This window comes from Gallus gallus, chromosome 3, assembly GCF_016699485.2.
Source record: "Gallus gallus isolate bGalGal1 chromosome 3, bGalGal1.mat.broiler.GRCg7b, whole genome shotgun sequence".
In the NCBI taxonomy this organism is placed as follows: Eukaryota; Metazoa; Chordata; class Aves; order Galliformes; family Phasianidae; genus Gallus; species Gallus gallus.
This window is the reverse complement of record NC_052534.1, coordinates 50,002,668-50,016,949: the sequence shown is the minus strand read 5'-3', so window position 1 is coordinate 50,016,949 and position 14,282 is coordinate 50,002,668. Positions and strand designations below refer to the sequence as shown.

Genomic DNA, 14,282 nt, shown 5'->3' with positions numbered 1-14,282 from the left:
ATGAGTGAAGTGACTCGGAGAACATGAGGAAGAGACAGACAGAAGATGGAAATATTTTTATAGAAAGCTGACTGTCTGCACTCAGCTTCAGGCTACAAAGGAAGCAGTTCATCACATGTTGTGCTTCAAGCCGCTTCAATGAGTTGAGCATTTAGAAACTGAAGAACACAAAATCAGTCACTTCTAAACAAAGATTTTTTTGAATGCTGCAAAAATAAAAAATGTATTCAGCTGTCTGAAATATAAAGAACGCACTTCCAGAATGAGAACATTCTACTATATAATTCTGTGCAATGTTAAGCTTCTTCAGAGCATCCAGTAGAGAAATATGCTTAAACTGGCATTCTGTTTCATACTCATATTCATGAAAACTTAATGCTGCTTCAGATTTAGTCATTTGCAATACTAAATATAAAAGAAATTGTAGGTATTATAGCCCACCTTATCTGAAATCACATTCTGGGATACTTTTAAGGAACAAACAATGTTGGTTATAAAGGATAACAGGAAATTTTGGTTTACCTGGAACTTACTTGTGATGCATAACCTCATAGTTAATATGGATACTGGACAAAAAAACTATGAGATATCCACGAAAGCAGCATTCCTTTAAGAATACCTTAAAGACACAGAGTATCAAACAGTATACAGCGTAGCTGCCTACAGAATATTCACCTGTTGGCCTTGGGGACTCTGTAAAATCTGGGCTACAGCAGCAAGCGTATCTGTATTAGCAATCTGAGACACCCAAGGATCAGGTAAACTTTGCACCACATTGGCAGGAGTAACTGGAGTCACAGGTGTTCCTAAAAGAAAGGAAATCCAGCATGTCAAAATATTTTAGCATACAGACTTAGAAATAGTGCTGGGGGAGAGGGGAAAACTGCTGAAAAAGAAACGATAAATCAAACATGAATATTCTCTTGTTTATTTTTTAGAGCAATGACTTCTGGACTGCAAGAAACCAAATTATAAAGCAACTCCAATCTCCCTAGGACATCAAAACCAGCTATTAAGAACTGGGAAACACTTCATTAACATGAACAAAAACTATTTTTCTGACACACATACAGAGCACAAAGAAATAAAACGGTCACATCATCGTTTTTCAAGTAGCAGCTCTGCTGTGTAAGTGCAATTCACAGCTCATTCCACTACTGCCCTATGGGAACTACTAACAATAGCACTGAATGAATGTAAAATACAAGAAGGTCAAGGAATCTAAATAGGTTTCACACAGTAACCTAAACCACCCAGTGGAAGCAATATCTACCAAATGGCAATAGTAATCCATTCAGAAATATCAGTTAGTTCAAAATGTACTGGGCTTACACTTTATACTCAGAAGGAACCTTGAGGTTTCTACTAAAATTCCAGCCTGCAGCAATTGGATTATTTAAGATTGCCCAGCTAGTCATGCTTTTTTTTCTTTCTTCCTAATATTTCTTACTTTTAGCTTGAAAATAGAGATATGCTGATGAATATCAAGTGAAAACAGAGTGGATTACCACTTAAACAGGAAATCTGCATCAAAATTCAAAAAAAGGCATTAGAGCAAAGCTGTGATTTCAACATTTTAAAGTAATCAAACTAATGAAAATAAAAAAACATTGAGGTAGAAGATGCGGTATGTCGCAGAATAGGAACTTCTGCATATTTATAGACACCGCTGAAAAATAAGATTTTCTACCTGCCTGATTTTCAGCAAAGGATCAGCGAAAGGAGAGTAATAAAATCAGGTCCAGATGTACTAAAAATAATTTTATAAATAACATTTCCCGTACATTCCAATTGTCAAGGAAAAAGTCTGCATAAAATGAGAATTGTTGAAAAGTCAGCTTCCTAGCATCTACTAGCATTAAGACCATCAAGGCATATATAAAAATGTTAGTGTTAAGGAGCTTCAGATGTACTCCATGAGCAGCTTTTTGCCCACTTGATTCTGACTCTAAACTATGGTGAGGAGGAGGTATGTTAGTAGATGCAGCTTGTTTTATCAATGTGGGGTTTTCTGCTCAAAATCATTGCCTATTAACCAGCAAAAGTAAATGATCACAGTCTGACATTATTTAATCAACATGTTCAGTACTAAAGATAGCAAAAAGATACCAATGAGTTCTCTTTTCAACGATCAAGTATCTTCTTTTTTGCCTTTAACATGCAAAAGGAGGTCTTACCACACTGTTACTCAATATGAAATTATTTAAGATACATAGTTGGAAAGTAAACATAATGGGCTTTGTTTTGTTTTTGCTGTTTTCCTAATATGAATGCTGGCTACAATACATTCCTTTCTGGATTTCATTGGATTTATCAAAAGGGAACCACTGAGGTGTTTTTTTTTTTCAGCACATTAACAGCCAAGGAACCAAAGCTGACAGAAGGGTTTCGATAGAATGTGATTTATTCAATTATCATCTGGTTTTATTTACCTGGTGTATTGTTGCTCATAGCAGCAGCAGTGCTGGGCAAGACGGGGGTCACAACTGGTGGAGGAATTCCTGCTGCCATATCCAAGAGAGGCTGAATAATTTCACTCTTGAACACGTTATTCTTCTGCCATAAGTTTAGCACTCTAACAATTTTACTCTAAAATGATAAAAAGGATAAGAAGATCTGTGTCATGATTATATTTCTTGTTATCATTAATTATCAAAGTGTTAACTAGGAATGTCAATCTGTTTAGACTGAAGCACCTTTGGGTTTACAAAACAGTATGAACCTTAGGAATAATTACATCAAAGATGTCTAACCCATGGACCCAGACTGACATATACAGGCTGTACATAACACAAACAGGATATACATCCTTCAGTAAAATAAAAAATAATTCAGAATTACTAACTAATCTAATTATATGCATCTTCCCCCATCCCTATGCTCAGAAAAAGAAAATTAAAGAAATACATATAAATGAGTAAGGAGAAGTCTACAATAAGGTCAACTCTAGTAAGCAAAATACGAGATCAACATCTTTATTCTTTATAGGCAACACACTAAAATTGCTTTGAAAAGAAGAATTTATACTAAGTGTTTTACCTTGTCATCCCCAGGACAACGATACAAGTTCTGAAAAGTGCTGATGATGTTATTGCTGAATCTTGGAGCAAATACATCCTTCTCTTGTCCAAACTGATGCCGGGACTGTCTCACAATCGAGTCAATGACATACAGACCAGGCACCTTGTATTCTGGTTTGCACTACAAATAACAATAATTTATAATATTCACACATCAAAAATAACACAAATCATTACTGGCAGACTAAACAGAAAGAGCTCGATCTAATTTTTAAATGGGTCCAAGTATTATCAAAATGTTCACTATTTAACAAATTTTACTGAAGTACAACACTATCTCAAATAGAACCAGCTAACCCTTAATGCTCAATTTGTCACAGCTATACATACTCTACAAATACGTATATGGCTTGAATCTCATTTGCTACCACTAACAAAATAAAAAACCTCTTCAGAGAATGGCTATTAAAAATCAGCACATGAACAACAAATCTTTTTTAAAGACACATTTTAAAGACATATCTGTTTCGTTGAGAATGTACCACTGACACTTACTTTAAAACTGTGGAAAACTTGCATCATTTACAAACAACAATGCATGCACTTCAATTACTAACACAACTTCAAGAGAACCTGAGACATTCCATAGAAAAATCTGTTGTATCCTCTAAAAAAGATTTCACTGTTTTCAAAGGTAATATTGTCTTTTTTATTAACATGATAAAATTTTCATTATAAAAATACAAACTCTCTGGACTATTAGTTTTATTACAGCCTATATATAGGCCTTCTGTTTTGAAAAAGGATTTGCTGACTGTTGCAACTTTCATAAAGCATTCATTTGGCTCAAAACATGGTCTGGTGTTTGTAAGTGTGGTGTCTTGATTTTAAAGATTATGTGGCATACATTTAAGAAGAAACGTGTGCTATAGTATTAATACATAATTGGATGTATTACGTCTTCAGAAAATAACTTCAATGTATTTTAGCTACTCACATTTTAGCTAAATGATTATAAAAGTTTTCTGCATAAACAGCATGCAGGTATAAAACTTTTCACAATATTCAAATTAATAAAAATTGTAGAAATTTTATAAGGTAACACTAAATATACTAGGTGAAGTGCTAAAAGCATAGGATATACAGAAATAAGATAATATAGAGGAAAAGTAAAAGGATGATAAAAACACAAGGAAAAAGTAGGATGAAGTAAAATTCTGACTGGGACATAACATTTCCAAGTGTTACTTTGATGCATAGGATATGAGTAATATGGTGCACAGCTGTTCTCATCCTCCAAAATCCATCTATACTATCAAATAGGGATCAGAGGATACTCATCCCTTTTCTGAGAAATGGAAAGATGCAGTTCCTCAGAAGACATCTGCCTGACAAAATACTAGCAGTCTTTGTGAAGTAAATTAATAGCCTTTACCACTGCCACGAAATATACATACAACAACTTTTCCATATATGGAATTAAAGGAGGAAGACAGGTTACTAACATAGACTGTAAAGTAAAATGGACGACTGTATAAAAACTGTGCCCAGCATTGTAGCATTAACAAACCAACTTCTCTAGCTTGTTAGGGAAAATAAAAAGGCATTCAATCAGAGCTGATTCGTATTTAAAAGAAATTCCATAGAAAATGATCAACTGAACTATCAAACACGATGCAGGCAAGGAGAAAAGACTCAAAAATTGGAATCTATATTCTATAGCTATAGATAAAGTGCAGTTTTACTCAAGAAAAATTAACTGCTCCAAGAAAATAAAGCACAATAAAATTCTTTGTTATTCAGAATCTTAAAATTAATACAGCATCTTACCCCAAAGTAATTCTAGTATAGTCACATTTACTTGTTTTAATTTACAGGAATCACAAACAAAAACACCACACTGCACACTACAGAAGAGATAAAGCTGAAAGGTCATCTTTAATTTTAAAAACTGTGCCAAAAACCTGTTAGAAAAGCAAAAGCAACTGTCTCTCATTGGACCACTTTAAATTACTTTGCTCTTAGATGTTCATTAGCCTCTTTTAGCATTAAGTGAACACACACAAAGTAGTTTCAACACAGTATCTGCAGTCATTGAAATCCCAGTGTAACGTACATACAAAAACAAGGACAAAATATTTGTTTTTCTGCATCAATTATGACCACCTACTGATTACTAATGGAAGTTGAATGCAACTGAAAACTGAAATATACTATTGTGGGGTAAAAATACAAATTCATATGTATACCTAAGACTCAACTGTATTGAATAATCTCTACAACACTGAAAGCTCTTCTCTGTGATAACACAAAATATCTGTTACTGACTTACCTTTTGAATGAATTTCTCAACACTCTGCACAACATGCTTGTAGAACTGGAAAATAAAGATAGTATTTCAATAGAGGAGAAAACCCTATGATGCACATACTTATTCAAGTCATGCAGCATTGACAATAAAACAATCAGAAACTTCAGTTGATTAACCAGCAGTACAACATCCATAGCTAAATATGCTATCTTCCTCGGAAGATATAACAGCATCAGGAAAAGCTAATTGTACTTACTCTTTTTTAGAATAATGTCAATATCTAGTAAGCGAAGGTAACTGCTCCTTTAGAATTATACTGTTATTTCAACATACTTAACTGAAGATGTTAGCACAATATTAATAAGAATAGCATTTCTCTATTATATTTTCCAAATGTTAACTTTAATAATCTAAATACGTGAGAATAGGAAAACCTTCAAAACATTTACTGAGTACTTATTCCTTAGTCCTGTTAGTTTCTTTTGTGGGTTTTTTTTTCTGTTATTGTATTTTTTTTTTTAACTTCACATATAATTGCAATAGCTCTACATTGTCTTAATAAATGCTCTACAAAATTAAACCTTGCTACTAAAATGGTAAGCATAAAGCTTGAGAGATACTTCCCAGTATCCCCTAAGATACCATGAACACCCATCTCAAAGGCAGTCAGCAAATGAAGCAGTTACTTTATATCCTCTTTTGCCTTGACTGTAGCAAGCTGAGGTAACAGAAAAGTAACAACTGCATTCCTAGAATACAATACACTCTGCATATGGTCTGTAGTTCTAAGAACTACAGCAGAAGTGCCAATTTCTATGAGATAAAACACATTACTCCCACTCACTGAACTTACATTCATTTCTCGGTACACCATTATTGTATTAAATATCCTAAGGCTGTAAGTTTATGTACCGAACTGACAGCTATAAGATAATATTGGAAAAACTGGAATTAAAACTTTTAAAACTTTAGCAGGTTTACGTCTTTGAGGTCCAGTTTATTGAAGGGTGAAAATATATAATGAAAATCTTGAAAAAGATATACCGTTATCCATTCATTTCAAGGCTTCCAAGATTCTGGTATCATTTAGCAGAGAGTTGTTAGGGTAGCATGGTTAGGTTGTGGTTGGACTTCGTGATCTTTAAGGTCTTTGAGGCCCCATCTGGAGTACTGTGTCCAGGTATGGAGCCCCCAGTACAAGAAAGACAGAGAGCTGTTGGAGAGGGTCCAGAGGAGGGCCACAAAGATGATCAGGGGGCTGGAGCACCTCCCCTACGAGGACAGGCTGAGGGAGCTGGGCTTATTCAGCCCGGAGAAGAGAAGGCTGTGGGGTGACCTCACTGCAGCCTTTCAGTACCTGAAGGGAGCCTATAAACAAGAAGGGAGTAAACTCTTTGAAAGGGTAGATAACAGCAGGATAAGGGGGAACTGTTTTAAGTTGAAAGAGGAAAGATTTAGGGTGGATGTTAGGGGGAAGTTCTTTACCAGGAGAGTGGTGAGGTGCTGGAACGAGCTGCCCAAAAAGGTTGTGGATGCCCCATCCCTGGAGGTGTTCAAGGCCAGGTTGGATGGGGCCCTGGGCAACCTGGTCTAGTAAATGGGGAGGTTGGTGGCCCTGCCCGGCAGGGGGGTTGGAGATTGAAGATCCTTGAGGTCCCTTCCAACCCAGGCCATTCTGTGATTCTGTCTTTTCGAACCCAAGCAATTCTATGATTCTATGGTTTATTATTAGTTTGAGTAAAGTTCAGTACAGGTTTCTAGCATTTTCGTAACACTGCAACACATGCACTCTAATTTATGTAGACTTCTCTTATTTAAGAAACATAATGAACTCCATTCTTCTATCATGAGTTTGCTCTGAGTTACGCAGAACTCCACTGCAGATGTCACCACATGAAAACATATCTACCTTCCCAGCAGAGGCATGCAGACACAAAGACCATGTCATGTCTTTTTTGCTTCTATTCTATGTTTTTTATTCAACTCTCCAGCTTTCACCAACTGTTTTAATGCTTAGTACTGTGTACTCTTTCCTCCATTATTTTTTAGTGCTGTTTTCTGTTGTTTTGCTGCTACTTGGCAATTACATAGTTCTACTCTGTGGCAAGATTAGTCTTTAGTCAGGGTCCTAATGCTAAAACTTAAGAACAGCTTGTATCCAGGCAACATCAAAAATAAAATCTACGAACAAAACACATGGAAAGGTATGCTGAGGAACTTAAGGGTAATTAAATAAAAGTCATACAACTGTACGGATCCAAAGGTACGCATATCTTACTTGTTCTGAAAACTAAAAAAAAAAAACAACACAACAATTTGCATTTTGATATTTGTTTAGCTTTTGTCAGGCAATTTTAGGTTCTCCTTTTTAAACTGAGGAAAGAAAGCTGTCTTTCAGATCAAATTGAAGAGTCAAGCTGGTACAATTCTTTCTCACATATGACAACCAGCAACTGAAATTCAAACAACAACAAATTAAGCCCTCTATTGCACCTTCAAAAATCTCCTCAGTATCATACTTGATCATAATTTGGCAACTGTGCACACAACAAAGGGGAAAAAATTTCAGCAGCAAGTTCTGTAAGCTATTCAGGTATTTTTTAAGAGGTAAGAAATGGAAAGGAAATCAGAAGTAGTAAGTCAGTTCCTTACCTTTATAGCCTTGATTGCTGCCTTGGTGATCTGTGTCATTTTAGCTTTAGAAATGGGTGGCTTATAATCATTCAGCGAGTACAACTGCAGAACAAAACAACAACAAAGTAATCAGAAATACATTCTGCAAGTGTAAAAAGTATAAAAACACAGTATCTTTTCATAAAGAAATATCACTTCTTATATTCATCTAATTTTACATATATATCAGATCAGAAAAGAAATCCTCATTTAAGAAAAAATAAAAAGGTCCTATGAAATATTATCTAACAACCAAAATGCTTAAAAGACAGCAGGTTCCTCCTTGCAATGGCCAACGCATATCTAGTTTTATTAGCATTAAATACAGCAGACATCCATAGGTGAAGTTACAAAGGAAACATATACAGTATCCAAATGTGATAGCTCTCATTATGTTTTCCTTTCTAGGGCAAAGAATAACAGTACACTTGATGACCCTCATGAAAACCTACAGATACTTAACCAAGTACTTATTATGTGCATCATCACTTGCCCGCTGAATCTTGTTTTTTTTTTCCATAAAACAAAACCTTTCAGTCCAGTGAGAATAAATATGTAGTATTTTTGCCACTTAACACGGCAGATTTGGAAAACCAATAGACCCATTCACTGTCTTAACTCAAATAAATAAACATACTTATAATTAAAAACATTTAAGCAAATTCCATCTGGGTTCTCAATTTTAAAACAGCTTTGTAATTTCATATCTAAACACCAAAACAGACAAAGTACAAAAGGTGTTTTGCAATATTTTTTTTCCAAAGATGCAGTAATAAAAATAACCTTATTCTTTTTCACTTGTACATCTACTGCCAGAAGCAACTCAGTATGACACTTACTCACCAGAAATTTGCTACATACTGAGAACTGTACAGGAACTAACTTCATAGCTCTGACTGATAGGTGGTAATTGGAAGCAACTCCTTCCTTCACATTGAGTCAGGAATCCATCATCTGAGGCTATTTACTTGCTGTGAAAACCTCTGATTATTCACAACATACTGCTTTGAAAACAACACTGCTCTTTACTCCCTCGACCCAAGATGTGAACTGACACTGTGCTATCCAGTATTTGCTGCTTTCATACATAAAAAGACAAGATACAAAATGCCAAATCAGTCTTTAGGATGTTCTTAATACAGCTTATGCTGTATGTTTGTTAGAAACACTCACGTTTAGAAGCACATTGACTTGAAAATGTAGCCCTGATAATGAGAATGGCCATCCACAGAAAAAAATTATTTCCTTCTTAAAGACAAGAACAATATGGAGTTTATACCATAAGATTGTCAACATCTGAAACAAAGGCAAAAGACGACTCACTTCTCCTACCACACACTCCAAGTGTTGCAAAATATTTAATTCTTTAGCTTCCTACAATTCATTAAACCCTATGCAAACAGCTAGCTAAGAAAACCTAATTCAGAATGGTTTACATTTAGCAAAGTAACATGCAAGAGTAAACAGGATCACACAGTGGAAAGGATTAGACAATCATAAATATAAGTCAGGCTCTCCAAGCTGCTTATAATAATTTATTGCTTTCAAGTTAACAAGTTCCCAAGGAAACTATTATTCTTACCTACAAAAAATAGTTTTAACTAAAACTTGCATACTTGTCAGAAGGTGAACTGGAAAAAAAACTTGCTTTGCCCATGCCTAAACATCAGTCTTGTCAGTCTATAGGAATTTTAATTAAAACTGTGAAATTAAAATCAGTTCACACTTAGACATCCACTTTTAAAACAAACATTACTATCTCTGAATTAATATATTCTGAATTTAAAAAGATGACAAAAAAATCTTCCTTCCAAAATTCAAATATATAAATGCTCTTAACCAGTACTGAGGAAAAGGAGAAAAGAGGAAGGGAATCCAGAAGCTCCACAATTGGTTTATTCTCTGTTTTACACTCATGCTTCAGTGCTCAACCTTCTGTTAACCTTCGGTTACTCACAGGTGATAATGCAGGTCATTTTTGTCCTGTGTAAGAGTCTGGCTTGATATGTGCCACCACAGCTGAACTATTTCTGGGAAGTGCCAGAAACATTTTGCTTACTTTCACGCAGTATGCTTCAGTTTGCATATTCCCAGTCAACATACTCAAGGCTCAGAACACTAACAAAAGTAATCTACGCAGATGTGAGATGGAAATCAGCCTGAAATTCAGGAAGCCACCTTGTCAATCCAAAAACTGACCATGAAAAGATAGGAAAATATAGGAACTCCTCGACCACAGATAGAAGCAACTATAAAGAGGCAGAGCTGCTGACTCACATAGATGTGCTGGGAGCGCACCTGACCAGTCCATCAGCTTTGAAATCATCACAAAACAGTGGACGGGGCAGTTCAAAGCAACAAGAAAACTACAACACCGTGCTGGGAAGCGTGGAACAGTCACAACTGATTCTGAAGCAGCAGCTGTGTGCAGTCAGGTGTCTCAATATCATGCATCTAGGATATGCCCAGAAACAATAGGAGAATACAGGATGTTGTTATAGCATCCCATTACTCTACTCCAGGTAGCAGAAAGCCATGTTTGGCTTTATGTTTTCTATTTCGAATTATCTGTCATTAAAAGAATAAATGAACCAAAAGAAATGGAAATTAAGAAAATAATTCTCTAGAGAGAGGCTTTTTGGACAATGGATATACCTGTTGCAGGCTTTTACAGCTGTTGAAAGGAAAATACAGATCCTAAATTCAGTACTTGGAAGAAGCCAAGACAAAATAATTCTACATTATTTTTCCTTAAAAGGCTTTAGGCAGCTTTAATTTCCCATACACGTTTTACTTTGAAAATAACATTCACTTGGCAAGAAGTGATTTAGGCCCGTCAGTGCATGGCAAAAGAACTGTGAAGGAGCAGCATCTGGAACACTGCAAGAGACAGTGAGGGCCCTGTGCGAAATACCTATTCACAATTTGCACCACTTAATGCAACATTTTTAACAAAAACAAATCACTTATAAAATTAAGAAATGTAACATTTGTTTAAATGCAAGTACTTATTTATTTATTCATTTTGCGCTGTGAAGAATTTACCTACACAAAACATAGGCATCCACTGAGTAGTGGCCAAAACCACACATTTCTGAATACACAAAGTTGAACATGCACAAACGCCTTCCTGAATACCTACCAACGGCACCCACGCTCTTAGCTTCATCCTCAGGAAATTCATACATGGTTATTAACAGTCAACCAGGAATTGCCCTCCACTAGCTCTACTGCTAGGCTGCTTAAAGAGGCAAGACTTGGATAACACTCAAGCAATGAAATGCAAAGAAATCAAATATATTATAAATCCACTTAAAGTAAAATAATTGCATCTCTTCAGGGTTAGAAAACATGAAAATAAAAATATTTTTATTTTTAAAACTTGCATTTCAATTCTGGCTCATTTTTCTTGTACACCCTTTTGTACAAATGTTTAGTCAAAACAGTTTGCTATAATTATTTCCTGATCATCATTTTATAAGGCATTGGCAGAAGCCCTCTAAGCAAACTAGGGAAAAAAAAACAATAAAGCAAAATAGTAAAGTCAGGGAAATTAATTAATCTGAAACAAAATGATACAATTCTGATTATCCAAAGTGGGATGCAGAAGAAAAAAAGCAGCCGTACCCTCTAGCTGGTAACGTAAGTACAGAAAATAAAGCAATTAAGTTTGAAAAACAGTAAGGAAAGGGCATAACAATGAGCCTCTTTCAAATGATAGAAGGAATAGAAGACGTTACCGGATTCCTCTGGGGCCAAAAGATAATCAGTGCAAACAGGAAGACTCATAGGACAGAAAACCCAGCAGAAGAAGAACCCGTCTCTCCTCATCTGTTCTTAGACCTATGCACTGAGGAAAGTCTCCAGAGATCTCCCATACCACAATCTCCTTCTAGTGGTAAAGAACAAGTTTGTAAAGTGAAAAATAATGGACTGTGAGAATCAAATTCTGAAGAACTTAAGAATCAAAAACTTGCTGCTAACTGCCATTCCTGAATTCTCACTTCAAACAGCCTCAATCTTGTTGTACTGAAAGAGCAAAGATAAAGAACGGGAGTTTCTGAAAAGGGCTCGAGGGGATACTTAGGAAACAATGCATCAGCTAGCTTCAATATTTGTACCAGAAAAAATACATAAATTTCTCCAAAGAGAAGAGTTATTGGGCACATATAATTCCCTGCAGCTGCTGAAAAGAAAAGCCACATTTCAGGCTGTTGTTCTGTGAAAGGCTCCACGAGCACTCCAAGAAATCACAGCTACAGCCCACCTGGAATACCAAAAGACATTTGTTACACAGCACTCACAAAAGGATACAAAGAAACTGGGGTCTCCTAAACAGGTACCGCCATGACAAATAATCTGACCAGCCATTCCTTAAAGGTAGCCAACAAATCATTTGTATAAATCATTGGAAGTCCCAAGAAAGTCCTATCTGTGCTGGGGACTGTGCTATTCTGTAGTTCTGAATGTTCTGGATAGGAAAGACGAAGTCTGACCATCAAAAGCTGCCAAGGAACATTAGTGATACACGCAATAAGGAGGTAGGTGAACTAAAAGCAAGCACACATGAAGTAGTGGACTTTGAAGCTGACCACTGCCATGCAGGAATGAGATGTGTTGGTGCAAGAGACATTTCTTTGAAAGCAACAGTTTATCAGTCAACCAGAAAAATTTCAGCAGTAAAAGCAGTAAACGCTTTTAGAACCACACCATTATTTAGGTTACTGTACTAACCTAAAGGGCACTCTCGTCCTCAGTATTTCTTGAGTTTCCTCCCCCCTAGTTGCCAAGTTTCACAGGAAGTAATTAGGGTTGATAAAACGTATGGAGAAGCTTTTAAGTGAAGAACAAGGGTGGTTAGGACTCTTCACCACACAAACAGGATTTCTAAGGGAATACCAGATGCCAGTATAACCCTGAGTAGTAGGGAAGGTCACACTGGAAAGGATGGGCGGACTGAATGCAGGAGGAGTGAGCCAAATGAAATCAGCAAGGACTGAGAGAAAACCAAGCTGGTGAAAGTGGTTGGAGATTGTTGGGTTTTATTTCCTCCAAGAGTTCCCTGCCTCCGAGGGATGCTTTTGTACACCTTACAGGGATGTGATTCACTCAGTAACATCTTGATACGTTTGCCCAGACCCTACAATGAAACACACCCACTCTTCTAAATGAATATAAAACACAGTCAGCAATCTGTATGTAAGTACGCAATGCAACTCTTAAAGAACTTCTTCAAATGAAGTTTAAGCCTTATCACATCAGGCAGCTGCATTTTTTTCTTCAATAGAGATTAAGTTCCCTTGCGATTAGCGAAAGTGAGATACTGTACCCTTCCTGTGGCAGACAAAACCAAGAAGTTTCAGTTTTTGAAACATGCTATTCACATTAAGAATACAAACTCAGAAAGAGAAAGCATGGGAGCATACACAAACCATAACGCAACTTCAAAAAACATGCTTAGCAGTTGATTTCCCATGTGATTCAGCAAGTTTTGAAGAAAATCTACCTAATTCCACCACTAGTCTTGTATCTGCTTTTCTGCATACACACCAACACACACCAGATTTGAAAAAGAGAAAAACTGATGAGTGTTTCCTTATGCATTTGATGCCTACCAACAGATATCTGTCCACTGATAAAACCTGCTTTCTCTACTTAAATTCGTAACTTCAAAGTTGAAACAACTTGCATACTTAGAAGTGTGCATGCATATATATATGTATATAGCATAAAGAAAACAGTAACTACAACAACTTAAAGCACTGCTGTGGTGGGCGCCACACTTTGAAGTCTCTTTCAAAATTTGTTCTAAGAGAATACAAATTCTTCTGAGAACATGGCACATCTATCAACAGCTGAGACATACATACATACCTGTTCGAAATCTTTATTCTAAAACCACCTGATGATGTTGAATCAATTTGTTGTATTCGTTTAGTATTTAGTGTTCATTTTAGTATCATTTAGTAGTCAGATTTTGTACTGGAAACTAAAAAGAATATGCTAATCCAAACAAAAGTAACATTCATTTCTCAGCTATCTTAATATCTGAAGGGAAGGAAACAGCCTTCTGCCATCTGTCCAGAAGAGAGTACTACTACAAAGAGCTCTGCATTCACCCGAGATTCAATCTAACATGAGAAGACTCTCCTGAGAAGTCACCAGAACACAAATACAATCTCTAGGGAGAGCATTGTCTTTGTTATTATTATTATTTTCTTCTTTGCTTCATTAAGTCCAACTGACTTGAATAAACAGAAAAGTTAAGTATAACACAA

The 14,282-nt window shown here is 36.0% G+C and overlaps 1 protein-coding gene across 9 annotated transcripts in view; it reads right to left on the bottom strand.

Annotated features, from left to right (window-relative positions):
• SCAF8 (SR-related CTD associated factor 8) overlaps window positions 1–14,282 on the bottom strand; it is a 148,672-nt gene that overhangs the window by 118,822 nt on the left and 15,568 nt on the right. For 8 of the 9 annotated variants that reach the window (XR_006938783.1, XR_005858541.2, XR_003074620.3 and 5 more), the window contains 5 exons: window positions 7,984–8,067; window positions 5,353–5,397; window positions 3,040–3,201; window positions 2,433–2,589; window positions 676–806 (listed from right to left, as the gene is read on the bottom strand). Coding sequence is in view for 5 of the 9 variants with exons in the window: in XM_015284245.4 (XP_015139731.1) it covers window positions 676–806; window positions 2,433–2,589; window positions 3,040–3,201; window positions 5,353–5,397; window positions 7,984–8,067 (579 nt within the window). In the remaining 4 variants the exon portion in view is untranslated. Of the gene's footprint in view, window positions 1–675; window positions 807–2,432; window positions 2,590–3,039; window positions 3,202–5,352; window positions 5,398–7,983; window positions 8,068–14,282 lie in introns of those variants that run through there. The other variant, XM_015284248.3, reaches the window with a different exon arrangement.